General features: G+C 35.7%; 4 protein-coding genes across 9 annotated transcripts in view; 3 read left to right on the top strand and 1 right to left on the bottom strand.

Annotated features, from left to right (window-relative positions):
* The window catches only part of LOC106107012 (talin-1), a 65,579-nt gene extending 56,930 nt beyond the window's left edge, over positions 1-8,649 (top strand). Inside the window, exons 54-63 of one of the 5 annotated variants that reach the window (XM_013287680.1) lie at positions 87-288; positions 433-563; positions 877-996; positions 1,191-1,400; positions 1,746-1,924; positions 2,194-2,355; positions 2,545-2,877; positions 4,053-4,091; positions 4,749-4,916; positions 5,308-8,649. In XM_013287680.1, coding sequence (XP_013143134.1) covers positions 87-288; positions 433-563; positions 877-996; positions 1,191-1,400; positions 1,746-1,924; positions 2,194-2,355; positions 2,545-2,877; positions 4,053-4,091; positions 4,749-4,916; positions 5,308-6,328 — 2,565 coding nt within the window. In that variant the 3' untranslated portion in view covers positions 6,329-8,649. Of the gene's footprint in view, positions 1-86; positions 289-432; positions 564-876; positions 997-1,190; positions 1,401-1,745; positions 1,925-2,193; positions 2,356-2,544; positions 2,878-4,052; positions 4,092-4,748; positions 4,943-5,307 lie in introns of all 5 variants that reach the window. The other 4 variants (XM_013287685.1, XM_013287682.1, XM_013287683.1 and 1 more) reach the window with 4 other exon arrangements.
* LOC106107015 (aldo-keto reductase AKR2E4-like) lies at positions 7,394-13,654 on the bottom strand. 2 transcript variants are annotated; one of them, XM_013287689.1, is made up of 8 exons: positions 13,520-13,654; positions 10,468-10,566; positions 10,240-10,350; positions 10,030-10,101; positions 9,768-9,884; positions 9,387-9,554; positions 9,041-9,244; positions 7,394-8,894 (listed from the first exon to the last, which is right to left on the bottom strand). In XM_013287689.1, the coding sequence occupies exons 1-8, from the start codon at positions 13,550-13,552 to the stop codon at positions 8,703-8,705; spliced, it is 996 nt and encodes a 331-aa protein (XP_013143143.1). In that variant the 5' UTR covers positions 13,553-13,654; the 3' UTR covers positions 7,394-8,702. The 2 variants fall into 2 exon arrangements, with proteins under 2 accessions (XP_013143143.1, XP_013143142.1); XM_013287688.1 differs by lacking the exon at positions 13,520-13,654 and adding an exon at positions 10,694-11,574.
* Positions 12,046-16,706, top strand: LOC106107016 (aldo-keto reductase AKR2E4-like). The gene is made up of 8 exons (XM_013287691.1): positions 12,046-12,160; positions 14,078-14,173; positions 14,558-14,665; positions 14,930-15,001; positions 15,097-15,213; positions 15,460-15,627; positions 15,944-16,147; positions 16,434-16,706. Exons 1-8 carry the CDS (start codon positions 12,113-12,115, stop codon positions 16,611-16,613), a joined length of 993 nt encoding a protein of 330 aa, XP_013143145.1. The 5' UTR covers positions 12,046-12,112; the 3' UTR covers positions 16,614-16,706.
* A 1,434-nt stretch (positions 16,707-18,140) lies between these two features.
* On the top strand, positions 18,141-20,465 carry LOC106107014 (aldo-keto reductase AKR2E4-like). The gene is made up of 7 exons (XM_013287687.1): positions 18,141-18,275; positions 18,620-18,712; positions 18,926-19,087; positions 19,322-19,438; positions 19,531-19,698; positions 19,939-20,142; positions 20,230-20,465. The coding sequence occupies exons 1-7, from the start codon at positions 18,222-18,224 to the stop codon at positions 20,449-20,451; spliced, it is 1,020 nt and encodes a 339-aa protein (XP_013143141.1). The 5' UTR covers positions 18,141-18,221; the 3' UTR covers positions 20,452-20,465.
* Positions 20,466-20,639: the final 174 nt, after the last annotated feature.

Below are 20,639 nucleotides of genomic sequence, written 5' to 3'. Positions count from 1 at the left end.
AGTATTAGGAGTTTTTAGCTTAATAGCTTTAATTAACTTCATTTAATAATCAAGTTCTTGTATACAAATCATTTCAATATTGACAGGGAGCAGCACAAGCGGCGGAAACGGAGGAGCTACGTACTCGTACGCTGGAAGCGACGCGTGCAGCCGGCGAGGCGTTCCGTGCGCTCCTGCAGGCCGTGCTGGCGGCCCCGGGCGGCGCCGCGCGCTCCGCGCTGCCCGACCTCTCGCGCTGTGTCGCCCGCGCAGTGGCCGACATGCTCGCCGCCGCTGAACTACTCAAAGGTATAACTTGGAAATGCTTTTCACAAAAGTTACATAGTTGTATTATTTCAAATTTGTTGACAGCACAAAGTAATCGGCACGCTGCGTAGTCATAGTATATGAAACTACAATATAGATTATATAGGTAATCGTTGTATATTGCAGGGTCGGAATGGGTGGACCCTGAGGACCCGACAGTGATTGCGGAGGCAGAGCTGCTGGGCGCAGCCGCTTCCATCGACGCCGCCGCCCGCAAGCTGGACGCGCTGCGCCCGCGCAAGCCGCCCAAGCTACAGGTATGCTAACATATTTACGTCTACCCATCTTTCCTATTATGTCTTTGTGTATACTTGAAGAATTCATATGAAGAATAATGAAATGGTATACAAGAGAGAAGAGACCCTAGTGGCGCGTGTCGGTAAGATATGTTTGATATTCTTGGTTGTATTTTACTATCACCCGGGAATCAAACATATTACATATCGATCGTGACCCAAACCATCGCCGAAGAAAGAAGTTTACTACCGAAGATATGCCTCAATTCATTGTATTTGACTTTGTAATTTTATTAAGTTATAACAATATTTAATGAACTGTAATAATTTGCAGGAGGCTGATGAAACGTTGAATTTCGATGAGATGATCCTAGAAGCGGCCAAGTCCATCATCACCGCGACGTCAGCGCTCGTGCGCGCCGCCTCCGCCGCACAGAGAGAACTTATCGATCAGGTATCTTAGAAAGATAATATTATATGCTTTTGATATATTTCTAAATGATGATTACAGCGACGACCGTACTGATTGTTTGACACATTGATAATGTTATACCAAACTGATGTCATATTTACATTACTGAAATTACACAATTAAATATGAAGTATCTTAATAAATAGGCAGTAGTGTAAATAAATGTATGTGTGTAGGGCAAGGTGGCGCGGAGACCGGCGTCGTCCTCTGATGATGGGCAGTGGTCTGAGGGTCTGGTGTCAGCGGCGCGGCTGGTGGCGGCGGCTGCGCACGCGCTGGTGGAGGCCGCCAACGCGCTGGTGCAGGGCGCAGCCTCCGAGGAGCGTCTCATCTCCAGCGCCAGGCAGGTCGCCTCCTCCACCGCGCAGCTGCTGGTCGCTTGCAAGGTAATATTTTATTTATAGAAAAAAACTTTACACAAAACTTTACCTAATTTATATTTTATTTCAACACAGTAAATACATTTTAAAATAACCGATATCACCAAATCAGGAGTTAAACAAGTATTTGATTTGCCAATGATGACAGCTATACATTTTGTAAAGACTATTAGTTATTATAACTGATTCTCAAGGAGATATAGTCAGCTTGTTGTTAGCAAATGTTGTCGCAAAAAGGTAGTATATGTGAAAACGATCTGGCAGATCTGACAAACTTGCTTACTGAAGCGAACTTTTCGGTGTAATATTATTTATCGGTAAAAGAAATGTACAAGACGTATTTTATCATAGGTGAAGGCGGACCCATCATCGGAGTCGACGCGTCGCCTGCAGGCGGCGGGTGCGGAGGTGATCCGCTCCACCGACAACCTGGTGCGTGCGGCGCGCGACGCCATACACTGCGACGACGAGCGCAGCCTCGTGCTCAACCGCCGCATGGTCGGCGGCATCGCGCAGGAGATAGACGCCAGGTCAGACAAACATTCCTTACAGTTTTAGAACGTTTTATTTTATCGTACTAATAATATGAATGCGAAAGATAAGATAGACGGATAGATGTTTGTTTGATTTTGTAGCCTAAACTACTGAACAGATATCGATGAAATTCGACATAGATGTAGAAAATAGTCTGGAAGAGCACATTAGCTACCTACTTTTGTTTTTTATCAAGCAGACGGAATGGCGGGCAAAAGCTTGTCGGAAATAAAGAAACATGACTTTCAACAATACTTTATTACAGGTCGGAAGTGCTCCGTATAGAGAAAGAGCTGGAGGAAGCCCGCGGCCGGCTCACCGCCATCCGACAGGCCAAGTACAAGCTGCGCGCCGGAGACACCTCCGGAGACGACACCGACACAGACTTGCAGATGGGGTACGCCAGCGACGCCTCCGTACCACACAGGTCAGTAACTAACCTACTACTGAACGGTCTCAACTAAAACATATTAACTATGATAAGAGCAATGGTGACAGCACTGATGGTTTCAAAATCAATTCCTGATGTTACTACTAACTTCTAATTATTTATTATGATTTATTTTTATTAATGTCGATGTCTAATCATATTAAATAATTCATCCAATTTTTACAGATTCAAAACACCAAATAGCAGTTTCGCTAACACCACATACAGTCCGAACAGCACATACTCCGCGCAGAACACAACCAACATAAGTCAGAACGCGACCAATATCTCGCACCACGTGACCAGCCTCAACCAATCGGTGCACGGCGCCACTAGCCCCGCCCACAACCTGCCCAGCCCCGCCCACAGCGCGCCCGGGCACGCCCACAGCCCCGCCCCCAAACCCGACACCAACGGATACCAGAGAGAGGACAAATACACAGCGCAGAGCCCCACATTCTCCAGCTTCAGACCGCCGCAGGACGACACGCCCAAGAACTACGAAGGGTTTACAACACGGTGAGTTGTATAAATTTGACTGGTCGAAGTTTAGATCATATTGTTTTCATCATTATGTATAGTAGATATAAGACACTTCTTTCATCTTACTTATATTTTATCATATTAACTTTCATTTTGATGTCACCAAGTACATAGATACATAGATATTTATCATAATAAGATAAATTTCAATCTAAACTCCGACATAAATCACAAGATTTATTTAATTATAATGAATGTTTGCTTATTTCCACGCTGCCATCGGACACGGACAGATGATCGAGTTACATTCGCTACCATTATTGTACAAAGTGCTTTCATTATCATTACGATACGTGCCTAAACTAAATATGTATTCATATAACATTGTAATAGATTCTTCCAAATTTATTGTCAAAGGTTTGTATTGTAAATTAAAATCTTTATAAACTGTTTAGGAAGTGGAAAATATCCTTTTTATTGGATTGTTTAATTATATTATGTAAAAAATGACAATTTAAACATTTCCAATAATTGCATAATTTCCATGTACGAATATTACAAGAAATCCATTTACCATTTCATGATATCATGCTTTATTCATGTAAATGTCTGAAGTTGTTGTTTTGATGAAAATATAAATTGTGTTATGGAATTGAACAATTTTCTGATGTTAATTTATGATGAAACAAATTTGTAATATTAGACTTTAGTTGATGCTTTAAAAATTATAAAATACATTTGTTCATCATAAACTGAAAATGCTGAAATGCTCTAATAAATCTGCCAGAAGCTAATGTAACGCATGTAAGGCTACGCTTTCTGCAGATGACTGAATCATTAAGTTAGAATTGTATTTGTATTTAGTTTTTAAGACTATTATTAATATTGTGGAATTCCAACGAGATACGAGACTCTTATGTTGCTGATACGAATCGCTTTTATAATAATTTTAATGTTGTATCATAGTTTATATTTTATGTAATGATCCCTGACAGCTTTACAATATTCCCCGATAAACAAACAGCTATATTTTTAAAAATATGAAATTAAGAAAGTCCATTTTAACGAATGTTAACTCGTCAGAGATCAATGTGTGAAAAATGAACTATAGTAAATCAAATTCTTTCTAAAATCTAATAACTATAGGTACTATTTAGAAGTCAACATAACCTTAGCAGTAAATAGATACTGAAGTAATGTTTCGTTTGCAGAGAAAATAGAAGCAGTAATGATAGAACGATGAAACACGAGTAAGTCGCTGTAAAGCTTCGGCTTACGTTTGTTGAATGTGCGCTCGCCGCGCGCCGCTTGCGTCCGCGAACGCGACCTCACGTACATCGTTCTGTACATACGACATTCTCATACTGCTTTACGTGTATGCCGGCCAGTGGTTCCCAAACTCTACTTTAGAAAGATTTATTTAGTAATTAACAACGATTTACTTACAAGATTTGTAATATTTTCTTCCTAAAGTGCCATCTTCTTTCGAAGGTCGGCGATCATTATGGCGACTTGCGTTCTTGACCCGCGGCTCTGAAAAGTAATATTTTAGTTTCGAAAAACTTGCTACTAAATGAAATGATTGAACAAGTCATTGGAACATGATATCGACGAAACATCTTTAAGAATGCTAATTAGATTTGATGTTATTTACAGTTATATCTTGAGTTAATGTTTTGAGGCATTCATCGAGTAAATTAGTGTTATATGGTTCTGTGAAACGCTAGTACGTAACATGAAAAAAATTAGTCGTATTCACGAACCTAATTATCTTTGTTAGTTAAAATCGTGCTAAAGGTTGGAAACCACTCGCTTGGACAAATATGTAGCGACTAACAACTAATGATTGTTTTTTTCTCTTCCTCCCTTCCTTAACCTGCATGCGGGTGATTAACCTAACCGAATAGGACGAGCGTGACGGAGGAGACGGTGGTGGTGAAGTCGTTACAACTGCCGGAAGTGCGCACCGCCATTCTGGTGTCTGACGACAGCCCCGACAGCCCGCTCGCCGAGCGCGTCTTCTACAAGAGGGAGCGGCCGCCGCCGCCGCCGCCGAGGCGCATTTCCCTCCTAAAGTACGAGGACAACGCTAGTTAATTGGGTTCGTTCTGGCTCTTCCATCCTTTGCGCACCGGGCAGCCCGCAGACACCATCCACCTTCACCGGAAAAATACTATTCGAACACCATCAAGACCTCACCCGCCATGTTTGTCATTTCGCATTTCAGAGAAGACTTGTGCTAAAATCCTCTCCCATGTTCGTCGATTGGCCGATATGCTGTTTAATCTCACATACCCGATTTCCAAGTAATAACTCTTTAATGTTGTGAATAACTATCTTCTAACGCATGAAGCATGCCGGTGCCGGTTAATGCCTTCCTTTCTTTTCGGTTGCGGGAAATTCATTCAATTATAATCGATCGCCCGCATGACGGACTAATCAGTAATCGAATTGCGAATATTACAGTTACGAGACCCGACTCTACGACACACCACGACCTGTTAACGAGTACGTTAAAACTGAGGAGCAACGCCAATACGAGTCCAATCAGTCCAGCCAGTATCAGTTCAGTAAGCAGGAGCAACGGTACGGGTACGATTCGCAAAAACTACCCTCCTCGCCCCTCAGCCCTAAGTTCAACGCCAGGGACTTAAAATTCGAAGAACCTATCTACTCCTCCCTCAAAAAGCCAACCACTCCTAAATCGCCGTTCGATGGCGTCGGACAAACTTTCTCAGAACACCAAAAATCCACCGAAAACATTCCGGGCGGCATCAAACACTCCGAATACACCGTAAAAAGTGAATCTTATCAAAGCTACCCGAAAACGGAGTTCATCTCCTCCGAGACCAGACAGGAAGTTAAATCCCCCTTCACAACCTCTACGCCCACCAAGTACGAGAGCAACCAATTTACTGAGTTCTCCAAGAACTCTATGGACGTAGTGAAAGCTCCGACGCCAACGTTCGAAAGAATATCGTCGCCGTACGGCAAGGATGTGCACAGCTACGGCGGGCCCAACTACCACGAGGAGACCACCACGGAGGTCAAGGAGATACCTAATGGTACCCAGAAGATCACGACCACAAAGATCTATAGTTCGTCCCCGGTGAACATGACTAGTACCAGCACTAAATATGAACCGATCAAACTGGAAGGTATCGACGAGCTGTCGAAGTCTTTCGACAACGATTCTAGATACAGCACGCTGGACTCTCGTTACAACACATTGGACTCGAAGCTGAGTTCTGACACGAGCCGGTCGTTCATGCGACCCTCGGAGTTCCAGTCCTCGGACTACCAGACGACCACCACCGTATCGAAGGTGAAGAAACCTTCCGAGCTGGTGAAGGAAATCGACAGCTTGGACAAGAAGTTCTCCAAGCAAACTATCACTTCGGAAACTATTGAACGCAAGTCAGTTATGACCAGCTCCCACAAATCCGAAACCAGTTCGACAGTAACAAAGAAATTTGGCAACTTCTAAACTTGGCATCTATTTAGTCGTGTGTGTCGTTAACAGTTCTCTAATGCTTTAAGTGTATTTATTTATGTAAAGAAATGCATTTTATATAAATTTCAATAGTTGTTACAAAGATAAAAACTGTACATTTAATATATTAATTTCCTTGTGATTATGGTGTTATAAAGAACAATAAATAGTTCAGAAACAGATAACTATTCAGTTGAAAAATAAATTTGTTGAACTTAAATATGTATTTACATGCAATTTAGTATATTAAAATGAAAATCAGAATGTCAGAATTAAAAAATAAAAGATTTTGATACATTTTACAATTATTTTAACGCCAAATCACAAGGACTTAGTTGTAAGAGATAATCAGAGGTGCTATAATATTTATAGACAAACGTCGCAATGCAGTAGTGCCTGTACGTACTAATGGTACAATTAAGCTATTTTATATTTTATTTTATATTTTTAAAGATATATTGTGGTTGATCGTTTTTATGATGTTTAAATCGGGGAACATACGACAATTTAACTTTCTAAATTAGTATTTCTTATAATTATTACAAACCGAGGAGATCCGGTGTGACACCAAAGTCTAAAGTGGTTTACGCCGACGGTAATAACGCCTGAAAAGACGAAATGCTCATGGTAATAAATATTGTCATCGTTCTCGTATTTTCATGTCCACGAAAAAATGGAAATTTTGTAATGTCGTGTGTTCCCGGCCTTATAATTCACAAAGTGCTAACCCCGTTGCGGGACCTTATTATCGATGCCTTTTATAGTTATGAAGTCTCGTGTAGTATTTGGCAGGTTTATACAAATAAAATAGCAGCTAAAAAGGTAATATTTCAAAGTTATACAGCTTTGGAACAGGAACGAAAATGCAACTGCCAAGTTTAGGTTTGAATCCAATACGATACTGTTTTCTTAGAAAAACAGGACATAGTACATAATGATTCAAACCTAGAAATTTTTTATCATCGTGCCTTTAAAAATATTATTGAATATATTTACAAAATTATACAAACAACGATAAGTACCTTTTATTAATTTCTATATAACAATAAACTTGACCTCAAGACAGATTATGAAATGTGCCATAGACAACTACGTAATAAGTTAAAATATATTTTTGTTATAAAGTCTATTATAGTGGAAATATTTATACGGTGCAATTTTTGTTTATGATAACATAACATGTTTGTCTAATTAACATTAAATATTTTATTCTTTGCTAAATTAAATGGTGCCTAAATTATTCGATCTCCGTTTTTTTTGTTACTTTTGCATGTGTTTTTTTGAATTTGCAATCTCTTTAATTTTATTTTATAGTACTGGTAGTTATCTGCACACAACTGGCAATTATGTTGACAGCTGTCATTTTTTGGAATGTGTTTAGTAGTGTTTTGTGTTTTTTGTATCGTTTCGAGTTAACTTGGATTTAGTAACCTATTAACTTTTACTATATTAACATTAAAGCATGTTATTATTAATATTATAACAAAATGAGTTTATAATGATTTATGGAAAGGACAAAAAATATATAAATATATTGATAAACGTTTGTTGTAATACGTTTTGTGCCTTAACCAAATTGAAAATAAAATTACTTATGTATGAAACTAATGAATAATTATAGGTTATAGGAAGATGCCCGCGAAAGCGATTCGTCCACTGAAGGTATTGAAACACCAATTCAAATAGGTTAGATGTGTACAATTTACAGTAGCGCAGTTTTTTTTATTATTAGAGAAGTATATATTCGTAATTTATTACCAGCCTGTATTGTCCGAAATATATCAATATCGGTAATATGACTTTATTTGGTAACACTCTAGCAGTGTTGCCATAATGATAATTTCGAATTCTACAGGTTGGATTGTTAAGCAACTAATTAAGTAAAATAAGGCTAACTATTGTGTCTTAATTCGTCTATGTAATCGTTCTATAATAACTCGAAGTAACAAAATTTCGACTAATGAAGTGTCGATAGCGGTAATTCTTTAGTATCACTGGAATTAGATATTCATAGAACATGCTGAAGTAGCTGCTTAGTGTGAATAAGATACATATTTATAATCAATATTGTAATTATATGGGTAATAATATATTCTAATACATTCTCATTTTATCGTCAACAAACGCCAAATAATCAGTTTCGTTTAGTTTTTCGTAAATATTAATTTGTTAATTTTATAATGAAGTTTTATTGGATTATATTCTAGATCAGCTGGTAGCTCGTAATTAATGTATAACTTAGTTGGGGCATTTTGTGGTATCTACACGAGTATGACTTACATTTGTATGTAATAAAATATAACTAATAATAAAAACATTGTTTGATTTTAATAACTTCCATTTGCTATCCATATTCCAATCGAAAATACTACTTCGATGTAAATTGTTTAGTTAAGTAATAAGGTGAGTCAGACCAAATCTTGCCACTTCTGTAGTTCACATCGTAGCCTCCAAGTGCAATGCTCTCCTCTGGCGACAGATCGAAATCGAATATGTCAATGTTTTCTTCTATTCTAGACTTTGTAATCGACTTTGGTATGGGAATGACTCCCAGATCATACTGTAAAAGGTAAGATTTGTCTTAAAAATACAGCGACGTGACATAAATATCATCGTTACTTTTTCTCTGAATTCCATTTCTAGCTATGATTATTACTAAGACCAACAATTTCAATATGTGACCAAAAGAACCAAATAGGTAAGTACCAAATATCTCAATACGATTTGCGGCACTGTCTTGTTGTGTGCCGCGGCGATCTGTCTCAGCAGAGGATCGTCGACACGCGGGCCCGGCGCCCCGGGCAGCGCGCGCTCAGGGAACAGAGAACCGAACGGCGTGTAGCCCATCACTGCTATATCGTGCTGGCAACAGTAATGCAGCAGCGACGGCTGCTGGATGTTGAGGTTCACCTACAATAAATCATGAGTAACATATAGCTTGTTAGGTATCGTTCAGTGCCACCAATTTGCCTGCCGAAGTAACTATCTCATAAACAGTGCGTAGATGAAAGGAAAAGTAAATGAACAGGATCAAAATGTACTAAAAAATGACCTCAATTTGCGCCACTGCCGGCTTCACACACGAACTCTTGATGAGTCTGTCCATCATGTGCGCGTTGAAGTTGGCGACGCCGATGGAGTGCGTGAGACCACGCCTCTTCGCGTCCACCATGCCTTGCCAAGTCTCTCTGTAGTCAGTCAGGTCCAAGGTACCGTTGGCCTGAAATTATTAAATACTTACTATCTTTTTACCCGGTTTACATTCCAGTCCAGTCCAATCATCTAAATCTACATTACAACTGGAGCAATTTAAATCCTCACTGGTGACGTCTACCATTTGTTTAATTTGGTCAAATACTTCATATTTTAGAAAACTACATCCACATCGATAAACACCAACGGTCAAAGATCAAAAAAAATGTTTAAAACTCACAAATTGTCCGATAGGGAAATGTATAAGATACAAGTCAACATAGTCCAAATCGAGTGCTTCCAGAGATTTACGTAGGGCCGGAACAACGGCCGCACGGCCGTAAGAGTCGACCCAAAGCTGTTCAATTTAAATAAATTAATATTTATAACACACAGAAATAAACAATCTAGGCAACACTTTTCGATTTATAAACAGAGTAAAAGGAATTATGGATTATAAAGCCCCCGGTGTATAGGGTATGGTCACATGTTTAAAAGCTTACCTTTGTACATATAAAAACATCTTCTCTTTTAATTACTCCTTCACTGATCTTTCGTTTCACTCCACGACCCACCTACAAAATACAGATTTTAGTACACAATAGTAACTACATATTGCAATATTTTATTTAATGAAGACCTCAGAGACTCATCAGATAATCCTCCCGACTGTTTTACAACATCGATCAAGCCAACTGTAAACTTTTCCGTACCGATTTCTCTGTGCCATATATGAAGGCGGTATCAAACAGTCTATAACCTGCGTCGATTGCCCAGCCCACTGCCCGTTCCGATGCTTCCTCGTCCACTGGATTAAATGATGTCTACAATACAAATAATGACGATTAAAAATTGTAAAAAAAATATCAAATTGTTGATAACGTATAACATTAGTTGTGTTCAAAAAATTAAAGCGAATATACATTAAAAAAAATACAAACATTGGAAACCCCAAACCAAGTCCCTAAGCCGAAGCTGGGAATATGTCGTCCGTCATTAAGCTGGTATGTTGGCGGCTGATTCTTCGATGCGTAAACACACTAAAAGTTAAATTGCAAAAAGAAGCTAAAGTTTATATTAGATGCTGGACTAAACTGTTTTTATTTTAATTACACAATAAGTATAAATCAACAAATCACAAAGAATTCAAATATATAAAACACTTACCACAATTGCCAAGTAGAAGTGCGTTACTAAAATGTTTGAAAACATAATTGTGGAGAATGCTTTTAACAAAAAAACAAGTCTTTATAAGCAAAACTGTTGTCAATTACCTCTAATTATAATAATTATCAACGAAAAATGTATGATATGCGTATCTTATTTGGTAAAAATACTTGACTTGTTTCAGCACCTTAAAGCAATTCTGTTGTTTTCTGCCTAACGACAGTTCAGTTTATTTATAACGAAACATTATTTTTGGCTATCCTACAAATATATAGTTAATAACAAAAAAGTGAAATCATCTATGCATATTAGGCCGGCAACGCATTTACAATTCCTCTGTCTGGTGTCGATGACAACACGTACCCGCCGCCGCTGGCTTGTACCAACATGTAAAACATGCCAGGTACTTGCATGTTAATGTGGCAGTTACTTACATGTGTATTCTCGACCTTATTTTATTATGATGACAGAAGGTCTTAATGGCATCAGTAATTAAGCATATTACCCAGTAAGATAAAAGATAATATTAAAAAAATTAACGCTGTATTTTTAGCTTTATTTAATTCAACACTATTAATATTCCTTTTCAGGTCTTTTTGGTACTAAGGGTCGTCAAGGATGTTTTCAGCGGAACACTTTTTCTGCACGGTCCAATTTATTTTTAATCTGGACGGCAAACGAGTGGTCAGAAAAAAATACCTTATGCAAACCAAGTACATGTAATTGCTGTATGTTTTAACGGAGTAAAACTCAATTTACGTAGTTCGGAAACGCATTACATGAAGTTATCAAACCAAGAACACTAACGAATGGTTGAACGTAGCTGGGAAACCGGCGATTAATGCTTGTAAGTCTTTCGATAGTTGCAGAAGAACTTACTCCTATTACAGTAACCCTTTTTTATTTCTATTCTTTTATTATTTCTCCTTCTCTCTCTCCTTATCTCCCTTGCCTTTTACTACTCCCGTAGGGTCAACGCACCGGGTTTTGGTCCTCCAAATAACTCTATCATCCGTCATCTAAGTCATCTCTCTCTACGTCTACCTCTCCTTATATTAAATATAATGTGAACTAATGAACTGGGGGAAAACTGCACATTCTTACTTAAACATAACGTTATTAGACTCTGTTATGGTCTTTATATAAAACCCATAATTATAACTAAACGTTCCATTAAAATAATGATATTTATTTGAATGTGCTAATATGAACATTTAAATATGTATTCCGATGGCTAACTTTTACTTGAAATAGTTCAATGATAGCGAGCAGAATCACTAGTAATAAACAATTACCATTATGAAACGTGTAGGATAAGAATTCAATTTAAATTCAATTAATCTTGGTAGAGGCAGTGTCCAGTTTCCCGCCATCTGCGGAACTGAGCGGTACTCTGTGAGGACTAAACAAAGATAAACAATGTTTGTGCACAACTTTTTTATGGTTATCCTGTCGCTTTCTGCAACTGTAAGTCTACCAATAGTTGACAAAAAAAAATATTAACCACTTTAATACATCAGCATGGTTTGTTATGTGACGCTTATTTTAACATTGACTATCTAATTAAAACTATAATTGCATTTTGTCTACCTTTGTGTTTTAAGTAAACGAAGGTATTTTGCTTGAACAAATTGTTTAGGGAAATTTTCAAGTAGTTTTCAAACTAATTTATTTATTAAGCTTACTTGGTAGCCCTTCTCAGCGAACTTTTAACAATAAAGTAACTTTACTAAACTGTACTTTTATACTCGACCTGGTTCACCTCCACTAATGTTGCAATCATTGATAAATTTCGAAGCCACGACTGGCCACGACCTCTATGCAAAAAGCTTCAATTTTAAAACAGTAAATACTAATGCAATTGACTAATATATTTGATGAAAAGGTAAAGATAGCATGTATGGGTTTTATATATTAAAGAAAAGCAATTTAGTTTTAATATACCTTCCATTTGTCTACCTAGATATAGTTGTTCTTACAAGAATGATACAAAAATTTAAATAATGTAGATAAAATGGCGCTTTTAACGACGATACCCTTTGGACTGTTGATATAAATAATCTCATGTAAGCAAACGAAATTCCAGTCAACAGCAAAAAACATAACTAACAGTAGTTTAATTGGACGTATTTCTGTCTAACAAATTATCAGCCAAACTCAAGACGTAGTTGGATCGTCTGTCTGAATTCTTGTGTGTCATATCTAGTGGGCACAAAGATACGCAGGCTACGTTATTTTCTGATTCCACTGTTAAATCATCTAAGCAAACCATACTTAAACTTCTAATTGTTTAATGAAACAATTGTAACGTTACATAAGTTATATAAGCAATGTTTAAACTTAACGTGTTAGTTATTATACTCATTTTATTTAAATAAAAGGCCAAAGTTTTTATGCTCTATTATTAAGGGTAATAAAATAATTTGTAATGTTCATAAGCTCTCATTAACAATAAGAAGTGAACCTGTTTCTAAGCACCATAATTGCAAACAAGTATAGAAACCATTGGAAATATTCCATCAAGATGGCCGAAGATACAAGGTCTACTGGTTCTGCATCAAGCACATTATTTTGTCATTATAACTACGTAATTGCTAATGATCCTCTCATATATCAATTCACCTTTCTTATTGCTATTAATCTCTTAGTTTAATTTGCTATACATGTAGCTTATTTTGGTTATGTCATAGAATTACTCGCACGTTAATAAAACTAAATCCCACTTAAAACGTGGACTCAGTTGTATAAACGTAACGTAACTACATTTTATTTAGGATGGGTAACGAACCTAGTATTCCCGGTGTTGGTACTCCTTAAATTAGTTACCTGTTTTTGTGATGAGTCGCACAAGTTCGGCATTATTTATTATAACGTATAAAATAGAATATGACAACATAACAATCAATCATTAACCTCAGATAATTTAAAATTTACTTTGTAATCTCAAATGAATCTCAATGGTGATTTAAGTGGTGTTATTTATAAACACATTTGCAATTCCTATCTTTAATTGACTTTTCAAACAAGATTTTATAACAAACAATAACAAATTAATATGTACAACACTTATCAACGTCAATGTCTTTATTAATACAGCATCTTACAAAATAATCTAATGTTAACCATTGCGTATTGACCTTCGATCAAATTAACACTTCGCCAATTTGGTAAAAAACCGATAATTTTTTTGTTATAAATATACATAATGACAACCGAACAAGCGGCCACCAGAAATCACTAAAATAGCTATACTGCTATACCATAGACATATGCTATACCGTAGGTCACCTTCCAGGAAAACGGGAAAGAGGATGTGTAGAAATACTATTTTCCTTTCCATTTATCTTCCGACAATTTACCAAAACTAACGAAAATCGACTACAGGTGGCGTCCCCTTCTGGACCAATTCAGACATTCAAACTCAATGATGGACGGGAGATGCCGCGTTTTGGACTCGGCACTTGGCTCGGCTTTATATCGGTAATAACATTTCTTATTACAAAGTATTATAATTGTTACATACTTGTTGTTTTATTTTATAGTTTTTGCTTGACTACAGATAGGCCCACAAAAAATTACCTTTGCTGAAAGGTGATTTTTTGTGGGTATGAATGTTCGGTCCATTGTGATCTGTTGCCTAAACGACTTGATTTAAATTGCGAGATTCAACGTGATTTTTTTTTATAATTTAAAACATAAATTTATTAACTAGTTATAAAACTCATATTATTTGTTTATAACTGATTGTTATAATGACAAAACAAAATTAATATAATGAAGAAACAAAAATGTTTACGGTTATTGAATTATGTGCCAGATAATGTTAATTATCACATCATTTAAAACCTTTATTTTGTTCTAAAGACTGTCAGGACTAATAAGAGTGAGGAAGTAGAAAACGCAGTGAAATGGGCCATAGACGCTGGTTACAGACATATCGACACAGCCTCCATCTACGATACTGAAGACCAGGTAAAAAAATCGATTGATGTCTAAAATAACCGTTGGTTTCTATTTTTCTAACATTTATACTAGGTAAAACATAGTAGAAACATCAGTCCACATCTAAAACATGAATCCATATATTACACCGATTTAGTGTAATATAATTTTGGCTTAAATGTCCAACCTGATCAAACTATCGGCTTATAAAAAGTTTAGTCTACGTAGGTTCCCTTTTTAGGTTACTTAGTAACATATATACTCTCCTTGGGTAAAATATTTATTTATTTTCAGGTTGGTAATGCAATTAACAAGAAAATAGCTGAGGGAGTTGTTAAGAGAGAGGATTTATTTGTTACTACAAAGGTATTTTCACACTAACTTAAGCTATTCTTTGTTATCATGTTAAATAACTTAAGTATATATAATACTTAAAAAAATAAATATTTTTATATTTACAGCTATGGAATGACGCACATGGCCGATATAGAGTGTTGCCAGCATTAGAAAACTCACTTAAAAAACTTAATTTGGATTACGTCGATATGTACCTTATTCACTGGCCAATAGCTCAGTATGTAAGTAATTAAATGAGATTTAAAAATATATTGCCATGACTATCATTATCTTTATGATATACAGTCAAAACAGGATAAGTAAAAACAGGATAAATAAAAAACTTCTATAAGCGAGAAAAAATATGCTGTTTCTTGGACTTATAAGAAATCTACACTAAAGGACTTCTTAAATGATCAACAAATAACTGTGAATAAGTTGGGTGAATTTGTTATTTATAATGTTAGTTATTTATTGCTTGTTTCTAGTTGAACGGTACATTTTACGATGTAGATTACTTAGAGACTTGGGAAGCTATGATCGCAATGCAGAAGAAAGGTCTCGCTAAGTCCATCGGCGTGTCTAATTTCAACAAAGCGATGTTGGAGAGACTCATATCTAAAAGCACTGTGAAACCCGCTAATTTGCAAGTAGAGGTAAAATGTTATTTATCATAAAATTTCAATTTTTAAATTAATATAATTAATTAGTAAATCAACTAATTAAAAAAATGCAATGCTTATATAAATCGTGAAAAGAAATTGAAGAAATTTTCTTTAATGTAAAAATTTAGTACCTTAGAATCCGTGAAATTACTTTTGTGAATAATTTATTAATTTTTCGGCATTAAGGAATTATTAACAACAAATTCTCAACCGTCTTTAAAAATCAATTTAAAATTTTGATTGATTGACAATTATACAGCTGGAATCTAACTATTTGTATTGATTTGTAATATTGTCGTCTCTACAGATAAACTTAAACCTGCAACAACCAGAGCTGATAGAGTTCTGTAAACAACAGAACATAGTGGTGACAGGTTACACACCCTTTGGCTCCTTGTTTCCGAACAGAGCGCGCAGCGACGCGCCGCCGCCGCGAGCCGACGACCCCGCGCTCATCGACATTGCTAACAAATACAATAAAACTGTGCCGCAAATTGCTTTGAGATATCTGGTGAGTATCAAAATAACTAGGCGTTAAAAACAGGATATGTATACATTTGGAATACATGCACAATCTCAGGAATACATAATTTTGTAATTGTGTGCAGACGATATTTTAGGCAAAAATTACTAAGTAATAAAACATTAATAAAGAAAAAGTAAAACTTTAACAGTAACAAAACAGTTGTATTGTTTAGTGAACTGAACGTAGCAGACTGTAATTAGAAATGAAAAAGATGTGTTGTGTCTCAACTTTGTTCTTCACATTGCCGTAATGTTCTGTCAACTTTTTCCAGGTGGAACTGAACATAGTACCGATTCCTAAAACTGTCACCAAATCTAGAGTGGAACAGAACATTGATATCTTCGATTTCAAACTAACTCAAGAAGAACGCAATCTTTTAAAAAGCTACGACAAAAACTACAGAACTATCGAACCTAAGATGTGGGAAGATTCTCCTTATTACCCATTTTAAAAGAAATAAGCAACATTTAAGTTTTTCATCTTTACAGCTTGTTACGATGACGTTGTTAATTATATCATGTAATAAATGAAGATTTTTATAAACGTCCATGTTTTTTCTGGAAAAAAATTAAATCCTGTACATGAAAATTTTAATATCAAATGTGAAACGATATTTCACTAAATATGTCTTTTGATATTTTGATCTCCATTAAATGTCCATTACTTAATCGGTCAAATTACCAAAATCAACAAGAAATAATGATTTTTAATTGAGTGAGTACAACATTACATACGATAAGACCAAATCAACAGGCCTTTGTTTTGTCCAGCCTTAAAAAGAAAAAACAAGTAACTCGTAATGAGCCTCTAAAAAACTCAAGCACGTAAGAATCATACAAGGATAACAGGTGTATAGTGAATTCATTTAAATTAATTTAATGGACATAACAAGTTCATCGCAAAACATTACGAAGAAATATAACCTTTTTGTAAATTTATTTAAAAGCGATTGTTTACATTTTATCTATACTAATATTATAAAGAGGAATGATTTGTACTTTTTTATATATTGAAATAACTCGATAACTACTGGGCCGATATTTAAAATTCTTTCACCGTTAGAAAGATAATTTGTCTGTGAGTAATATAGGCTATATTTAATTTTTAATTGCACGCGGACGAAGTTGCGAGCAACAGTTAGTATATACTAATTATTAATACTAAGCAACTATATTAGCGTCACAATGCCATTTCGCAGACACAAAATAACTACATATTAAGATTTCTGTTGTGTGTTCCATCTGACTTTGAATTACATCCTTTTTCACCCCTTTTATAGTTTAAATAAAATAGTTTCAATATTGTTCAGTAACTACAATTAATATTAACTAAGGTAATAACATAAATGACAGCAAAAATTATTCTTAACGATGTTTAAATAACCAATCGATTTACTAACATTCTCTTATCCTTTGTCCATTGTCCTTTTACTTTGTTTCTTTGGCATTTACTACAATGGTCTCACTATTTCCGTGCCCTGCCTTATCAACACTCGGATCATTTTATTTTACGAAATACATATTCTTTAAACTATTTGATGTGAAATAAAATAAAAATCATCAACATCGTTCCCTTGTCCTTGTCCCATTCTGTCCCAAAATTAAAAAATAGGAATATCATGTTAAAATAAACAACTAATTTTGCCAGTCTATTACCAATAAGTTTATGGCCTAAGAACCTACGTGACGTCTACTAAGAAATATGTGATTTGCAATCAAATTAAAAGGATTTTTTTAGATTACCGGTTTACGATATCCCCTACTATGAAAACACGATGTTCTATAAATGCGGACCTTGCAACGGCTACGGAAGAAGTAATTTTGTTGCTATTAATTATGCTAATCTTTGTATTAAAAGAGAATGGGATAAATCAAAATTGTTTGAAAAGTTATTTTTACAGAAAACAATTTTATGTAGGCAATATCATTGTTTAATAATGTTGTGATAATACTCACTCGATTCTCGATAGTTGTCGAGTTATCTTAACCCATGTTAGGGGTTGAGGTCATTGTCGTAAACGCTCGCAGTGATCGCCGCGTCCACATATCAAACCGACGTTATGTGGCATAAAATTGTTATTTTGTTTATATTTTCTACAATTATCGTCTTTTCCGTAAGTATACCACATTTTGAAATACTATTACTGAATTTTTATTTAATTTTGATTGACTTTAAACAGTCCTCTTTTGTTTAATCCTATTGAGTCAACAAAATATTTTTAAGCACGTAATAAAAAAATGTACATCATAACTTCAGTAATTCCTTTCCCATAGTGGGCGATAAGCTGATTGAAACATAAACAATAGAAACATTGTATAATTCTTTTGTTAAATTTAACAAAACGTCTATATTATAATTACAATTAACGGAATTTACATAAGATATCAACACGAATCAAAAAGGTTTGTAATAAGCAACTAATTTATCTTAATTATTCTTGGCTTTATCTTTTTTCAGAATGGCAACATCCTAGCTCCAAAATTAAAATTAAACGATGGTAGGGAAATTCCCGCCTTAGCTCTAGGCACATGGCTGGGGAATAACACAAAGGTATTTATTTAATCCAATATTTTCTATAAACAAAAAACTTGGGATTCACAATAAGAGAGGTTCGTGATATCATTGTAGTTCTAAGTAGATAACAAAATAAACCTCCGATAACAATTTTGAATCAGAATATCCGTAAACCATTAGAGAGTACTAAAATAAATTAATAGCAAACATAGGTTAATAAATATATTTTTCCAATATGGCCGCGTTGAGCCGTCGTCTAACGAAGTGGAGCTGGCGGTGCAATGGGCGCTTGACGCGGGCTATCGCCACATCGACACCGCCTGGGCTTATAAGATTGAAGACCAGGTCGGTAGGGGACTCGCGGCCAAATTCGCAGACGTACCGAGAAACGAAATATTTGTTACCACAAAGGTAAGAAACCAAAGGGTATAGTTCTAAAACATAGAAATCATCAACCCAGACTGTCACCCAGATGGGTAAATAATAATGTTTTTATTCAATCCAGTCTTATTCCACACTTCTAGGTATCGTAGGTAATGGATACTCCCTAGCCTTTATGAGTAGAAAACACACGGCGTTTTGTTACATTTTTTCTTTTCAAATAAAATATGAAATAGCATTTAATTTGCATAATTTTTTTTGTAGTTATGGAATGACTGTCACGCGCGTGACGCAGTCGTCCCAGCTCTACGGGAATCTTTAAAAAAACTGAGCTTGGATTATGTCGACCTCTACCTCATTCACTGGCCAGTCGGACAGTTCGTAAGTTCTTAAATCTTATTTAGATAAACTAAACAGACTAAAATAAAGTTAAAAAGGTATGAGCAGATCTTATCAGCAGTGTGTCTTTCTAGGCCAATCTAACGTATGACTTGACGGATTATCTGGAGACATGGCGCGGTATGATGGATGCCAAAAATCAGGGGCTCGCCAAATCGATTGGATTGTCTAACTTCAACGAGCAAATGATCGATAGAATCCTGGAAAACGGATTGGAGATGCCCGCAGTACTGCAAGTTGAGGTTCGTATTAAAACGTTATTTGTAATAACGAAAGAAACAGAGCTCCACAGATGAAGTTTTAAGGCGTCAGTTTTAACTTTTTACCATGCCAACTTATGAGCAAAATCAAGCCAAATGTACCAAGCAAAATCGTGAACTTACGTGAAGTATTTCTACGTCAAAAAGTTTGGAGTTCAAGTTTTTTAAACGTAACCTACAATGTAATATTGCCAGTATAAAATAGTAATACTTTTTTTTCAGCTTAATTTGAATCTACAGCAACCGGAATTACTCAAGTATTGTAAAGAGAAAAATATCGTAGTGATGGGATACACGCCTTTCGGCTCCTTATTCTACAGCAAAGCGAAACCAAATGCACCACCACCTCGTGTAGACGATCCCGCTTTGGTCAAAATCGCCGAAAAATATAATAAAACTGTGCCACAAATTGCACTAAGATATTTGGTAATTATACATCATATTGTGATTATATCACAATTTTTGTTACTTCAATTAAGTTGAAATTATGATGTTTTATAATTACCATTCCAGATCGAACTGGGCGTTATTCCTCTACCAAAGTCATTGACAAAATCAAGAATTGAACAGAACATAGACGTATTCGATTTTAAGTTAACGGAGGAAGAAAAATCGATTTTGAAAGCATATGACCGTGAATATAGAACTATTCCGCAGTTAAAATGGTTGGATAATCCCTACTATCCCTTTAAAAGACCACTTATGTTACAAACGTGTTGTTTACTGACGAAATAAATTTGTTCAAAGGACCTAGGATTTTTTTAATAACCATAAATAAACTAAGTTTTTAGGTAAAATATGTCGGAAGTTTTCTAAATGCCGTCAATCTATAAACCTACACGAATTCTGCTTCACGTTACTAAAAAAAAGTATTTAAGAACTTATTGTGTGTTTTAAAAACTATGCAATTCAGTAACCTCGAA

The sequence above is a fragment of the Papilio polytes genome, unplaced genomic scaffold (assembly GCF_000836215.1).
Source record: "Papilio polytes unplaced genomic scaffold, Ppol_1.0 DF822067.1, whole genome shotgun sequence".
NCBI lineage: Eukaryota > Metazoa > Arthropoda > Insecta > Lepidoptera > Papilionidae > Papilio > Papilio polytes.
Note: the sequence above shows the minus strand (reverse complement) of the source record. Positions and strands in the feature narration are given on the sequence as shown.